This window comes from Palaemon carinicauda, chromosome 4 (genome assembly GCF_036898095.1).
Source record: "Palaemon carinicauda isolate YSFRI2023 chromosome 4, ASM3689809v2, whole genome shotgun sequence".
NCBI classification, from domain to species: Eukaryota; Metazoa; Arthropoda; class Malacostraca; order Decapoda; family Palaemonidae; genus Palaemon; species Palaemon carinicauda.
In genome coordinates, this window is record NC_090728.1 from 187559535 (window position 1) to 187565171 (window position 5637).

Consider the following 5637-nt stretch of genomic DNA (forward strand, 5'->3'; position numbering starts at 1 on the left):
GGGAATTGGAATGGGGTATGGGTATGGAGGATGGGAATTGGAATGGGGTATGGGAATTGGAATGGGGTATGGGTATGGGAATTGGAATGGGGTATGGGAATTGGAATGGGGTATGGGTATGGGAAGTGGAATGGGGTATGGGAATTGGAATGGGGTATGGGAATTGGAATGGGGTATGGGTATGGGAATTGGAATGGGGTGTGTGAATTGGAATGGGGTATGGGAATTGGAATGGGGTATGGGAATTGGAATGGGGTATGGGTATGGGAATTGGAATGGGGTATGGGAATTGGAATGGGGTATGGAAATTGGAATGGGGTATGGAAATTGGAATGGGGTATGGGTATGGGAATTGGAATGGGGTATGGGAATTGGAATGGGGTATGGGTATGGGAATTGGAATGGGGTATGGAAATTGGAATGGGGTATGGGTAATGGGAATGGGGTATGGGAATTGGAATGGGGTATGGGAATTGGAATGGGGTATGGGTATGGGAATTGTAATGGGGTATGGGTATGGGATTGGAATGGGTAATGGGTATGGGAATTGGAATGGGGTATGGGATTGGAATGGGTAATGGGAATGGGGTATGGGAATTGGAATGGGGTATGGGATTGGAATGGGTATGGGAATTGAAATGGGGTATGGGAATTGGAATGGGGTATGGGTATAGGGTATGGGAATTGGAATGGGGTATGGGAATTGGAATGGAGTATGGGAATTGGAATGGGGTATGGGTATAGGGTATGGGAATTGGAATGGGTTATGGGAATTGGTATGGGGTATGGGAATTGGAATGGGGTATGGGTATAGGGTATGGGAATTGGAATGGGTTATGGGAATTGGTATGGGGTATGGGAATTGGAATGGGGTATGGGATTGGAATGGGGTATGGGAATTGGAATGGGGTATGGGTATGGGGAATGGGAATAGGGTATGGGTATGATTCAAGGTTTTAGTATGGGCACTGTATTGCTGACACATGTTTTTTGGATTGGACGTGAAAACGATTGGTAATGACTGGCACACGTGACTATAGATTTGCATAGGCTTGGCCATCGACTTGAAACTTGGTATGTTAGTATGGTATGAATATGTTGCGGGCTTAATGAAGCGCATTCTAACCAATCAGCTAGTAGGGAACTTTTCCAAGCTAAAAGGGCACCCCTGTGAGTCCGGGCAAAATGTGCCTCATTAAAAAAATTAGTATAGTATGAAAAGGATATTATTATGAAGATGGTTATACGGATTAATGTATTATTATTATTATTATTATTGTTATTATTTTTTATTATTATTATTATTATTATTATTATTATTATTATTATTATTATTATTATTGCAGGTAATGTGGCAATTTTGGCAGTTAGTAAACTTTGAGGTTGGTAAGTAGAATCATACCATAATTGTCTTATTTTATTTATCTCTCTCTCTCTCTCTCTCTCTCTCTCTCTCTCTCTCTGGCATAGTGTGTGTAGTTTAACCGGAATAACCATGACGAAAAGAACAACAATTTAAGTAAGTGTACGATATCCCTATCTTGAATCGTCCTGACCTGCTGGTCACTGGAAGTTGGGAAATATAAATAAAAGGAGGTTGTCAAAGGGGAGGGGTTAAGAATTTTCTATCGCAGGGAAGGGTACTAAATCTTTTCCCAAAAATGAGAGAGAGAGAGAGAGAGAGAGAGAGAGAGAGAGAGAGAGAGATTCATTGTAGAGTTGCTGAGGTTGGCTTAATAATGTAAAAAGGTCGTAGGAAGGGTACAGTTTTATTTTGAATTAATCATAAGACAAAATGTAGAGAGAGAGAGAGAGAGAGAGAGAGAGAGAGAGAGAGAGAGAGAGAGATTGTATTGTATAGTTACTGAGGTTGTTTTAGTACATGTAAATGTCGTAGGAAGGATACAGTTGTATTATAAATTAATAATAGAACTTGATAAAATTCGAAAAATCATGCAGTAACTGAGAGAGAGAGAGAGAGAGAGGAGAGAGAGAGAGAGAGGGGAGATTGCGATAATCTGTCCGACATCCCTTTCCAGTCAAGTCAGCTCTCCAATCCATAGCTTCATCTCTTTTCCTCTTTTTTATTTCTTCCCTCAGTAGGGGAGATGTGTTAGGATTAGAAGGGGGGAGAGGGACAGGTTTGGGTGTGAGAGGTGATGAAAGATATATGTGTATGTTGAGAGAGAGAGAGAGAGAGAGAGAGAGAGAGCGAGCGAGAGAGAGAGAGAGAGAGAGAGAGAGAGAGAGAGATGATTTTGTAGGGAATAGAAAACCTAGGTAGTGTCATACAAGACCAAAAGTCTAAAATTATTTTTTCAAATAAGGTGATTTAGTTTTTAGACGTAGTGGTGTTTAGTTTTTTTATACAAGAAAAATGTGTGCGCGCGTGTGTGTGTGTGTGTTTGTGTGTGTGTGTGTGTGTGCAGACTGGCATAGAAAGGCCATAAACAGATGGGAATGGAAAGACATGTCTGAGGCTTTTGTCCTGCAGTGGACTAGTTACGGTTGATGAGTTTATATATATATATATATATATAGAGAGAGAGAGAGAGAGAGAGAGAGAGAGAGAGAGAGTTTCCATTATTACTTGTCAGAAATTTAATTTATAATATGGTCCTTACCGTTTTCATTGTGTAGGGGATTATTACAGCCAAAAAGGAAGTGGGATAAGCAAAGGTCTCTTATAATCGCCTGTGATATTGTTTGTCATTGTAGTTAATGAGAGAAGGCAACGGAGAGAAGAGATCTCGTCTTAGTCTGGATTTATGGACTTTGAAAAAAAATTCTTTGATGTTAAGACTTATTGAAAGTTGCCCATTTAGAAAGTAAAGCATTTTGAGGAGGTAATTGTGTGATATTTAAGGATTCTCTCTCTCTCTCTCTCTCTCTCTCTCTCTCTCTCTCTCTCTCGGTCAGAAACGAACACTTTTCATCTAAGGTGTCTTAAGGACCCTGTCGAAAAGAACAGAAATTAAAACTTTTTGGTCTGGTATCTGGTAGCTTTATGGGCATAGTACCCTTCTCTCTCTCTCTCTCTCTCTCTCTCTCTCTCTCTCTCTCACACACACACAAACGAACACTTTTCATCCAAGGTGTCTTAAGGATTCTATTGAAAAGAACCAGAAATTAAAACTTTTTGGTCTGTTATCTGGTAACTCTATGTGCATGGTATCACTCTCTCTCTCTCTCTCTCTCTCTCTCTCTCTCTCTCTCTCTCTCTCATATTAGTGTTTGGAAAGTCAAAATTAGCTATCTCAATTTAATGTTTTTGCAAGCTACTTACAGACAATTTTTGAAATCAATAACACGTGAAAACTTACGAAGTGAATGTCTGTGTTTCTAAAATTATAACAACACTCGTTCTAGCAATGGTACGTTTTAGTCCATTGACAACAATAAAATTCTTTACAAGCCACTTTGGTTGTTGAGTAATCATGGTCTTTTATACAGGGCATTCGTGTTTAATCTAGAAAGAATTTGTAGCAATAAAGTATGAATTTTTAGTGTAGAGAATGTTGGGCTACTTTGCCCAATAAAGATGACCGTCTCCTTTTTATTATATATATTTTATGTGGGGTAATAGACTATACAGTCTTTTAATAAAGTATATAAAGATTTTATTTTTCTTTTATACAAATGGAACAGAAATACTTATTTTAGAGTGTTGCCGTTATTATTATTATTATTAGTAGTAGTTAGTAGTAGTAGTAGTAGTAGTAGTAGTAGTAGTAACTAAGCTACAACCCTCTTTGAAAAAAACAGGATGCTCTAAACCAAGGGTTCCAACAGGGAAAATAGCCCAATGAGGAAAGGAAATAAGGATACATAGAATAATGTGTGTGAGTTTGCTTTTAGAATTGTGAGGAGGTAACAAAATCTTATATAAAAATAATTTGAAATGAACGAAAGTTCACATAAAAATTATTTTATACGTTGTTTATCAACTCCCCCCCCCCCTCAACTTTAATAAAATGACGGATGATTGAAAGGAAAGATGTAATGATGATGATGATGATGATAAGGGTATTTGGACGTTGAGAGGATTTGAGGGGGAACTTGTGTAATTATATGGGAGGATAAGTCTGTAAGAGGAGAGAGAGAGAGAGAGAGAGAGAGAGAGAGAGAGATTTAAAAGAATTTTGTCCATCCGCAGAGACTCCATAATTCTTGGGTAGGGTGAATAAGTAGTTAAACGTTTTGAGAGAGAGAGAGAGAGAGAGAGAGAGAGAGAGAGAGAGAGAGAGATTCACAAGAATTTTGTCCATCCGCGGAGACTCTATTTGCTCTTGGGTAGCGTGAATAAGTTTAAACGTTTAGAGAGAGAGAGAGAGAGAGAGAGAGAGAGAGAGAGAGAGATTTAATGACGTGGAAGTATTTATGCGTGAGAGAAGATGTATACGGATGCATAGACGATGTGTATGTCATGAACAATAGTGTTTCACGGTGGATAGCCATCCCTGCTCCCATGCTTCTATGCCCATAGATACCCATAGCCCTGCCCCTTCTCCAGGACCCCATAATATCCCCATATCACCCCCCATATCCCCATGCCATTAAGCCATCACCGCTCATCATTTAGAGGTTGTTTATAGATTTCCTCACATGATTGATCAGCTTCCCAGTCAAAAAGTTAGTGGTTTAATTGCCCTCTTGAAATAGGCGCCGTAGTAGGTCGGCCTGTCTATGTATGCCGGACCTTAAGACTCACGGTGCCCTTCAAGAGACCCGGGGGGAATCACAGATAAAACGGATTTGTGTGTTGAGAGAGAGAGAGAGAGAGAGAGAGAGAGAGAGAGAGCCAATATCAGCAATAATTCGGCAAATTCAAATTAACAAAGAATTATTTGTCACTAATTCCATGAATAGAGACAGATAGACAATCTCCAATAATTCTGCATATTGAGATTGACAAAGAATAAATTGTTAATAGCTTTATATGTATGTATAAATATATATATATATATATATATATGTATATATATAATATATATATATATATATATATATAGTATTATTAACAGAGAGAGAGAGAGAGAGAGAGAGAGAGAGAGAGAGAGAATTTCTCTGTATATTATTGTTTGTTTATCTCTGTGTATTGAAGCTCACGTTACCAAGGGCTGCATTGAATTTCAGAGTTTTAGTACTTTCTTTATAATTGCGTTTTGGTTAAAAGTGATAATTTTCAATAAACAAATTTTTATCGGGCAAATAAATAATATTTTTGTTCGGTATATCCTTTCTAAATAAGTCAAACGAAAGGCGATATATTTTGGTATCACATCTATTATGGTGCTTTCTTCCCATTTGTATGGGGTAAGTACGGTTGGCTTCTTATTGAAGGACTTTGCTTTGCCTTTTTGGTAGACCGTAGTTCCGATCGGCTGCCCTGTCTGACATCGCTTAGACTCTGGGAACGTATGTTCCTGTGTTGTAACAGTCACCAGCGTCCTTCTTCCCAACAGCGAGGAGTCTTGAGGCGGTTAGGTTCACTATTTTCCAATAACTAAAATTAACTTGAACAAAAGAACAATTTTCTTGAATCATCTATAAATTTAATTTGAACAATGCCATTTATCGGACATATAATCATGGTGAGCGCCAGACAGGGGTTCGAGTTCTGCTCAGACTCGTTAG

General features: G+C 38.5%; 1 protein-coding gene across 1 annotated transcript; it reads left to right on the top strand.

Annotated features, from left to right (window-relative positions):
• Positions 1–10: 10 nt before the first annotated feature.
• On the top strand, positions 11–535 carry LOC137639790 (uncharacterized). Its single transcript, XM_068372031.1, has one exon. It carries the CDS (start codon positions 11–13, stop codon positions 533–535), a length of 525 nt encoding a protein of 174 aa, XP_068228132.1.
• Positions 536–5637: the final 5102 nt, after the last annotated feature.

What these genes read in the sequence shown, in the direction of transcription:
- LOC137639790 (XM_068372031.1), top strand. Translation starts at nt 11, where the DNA reads ATGGGGTATGGGTATGGAGGATGGGAATTGGAATGGGGTATGGGAATT.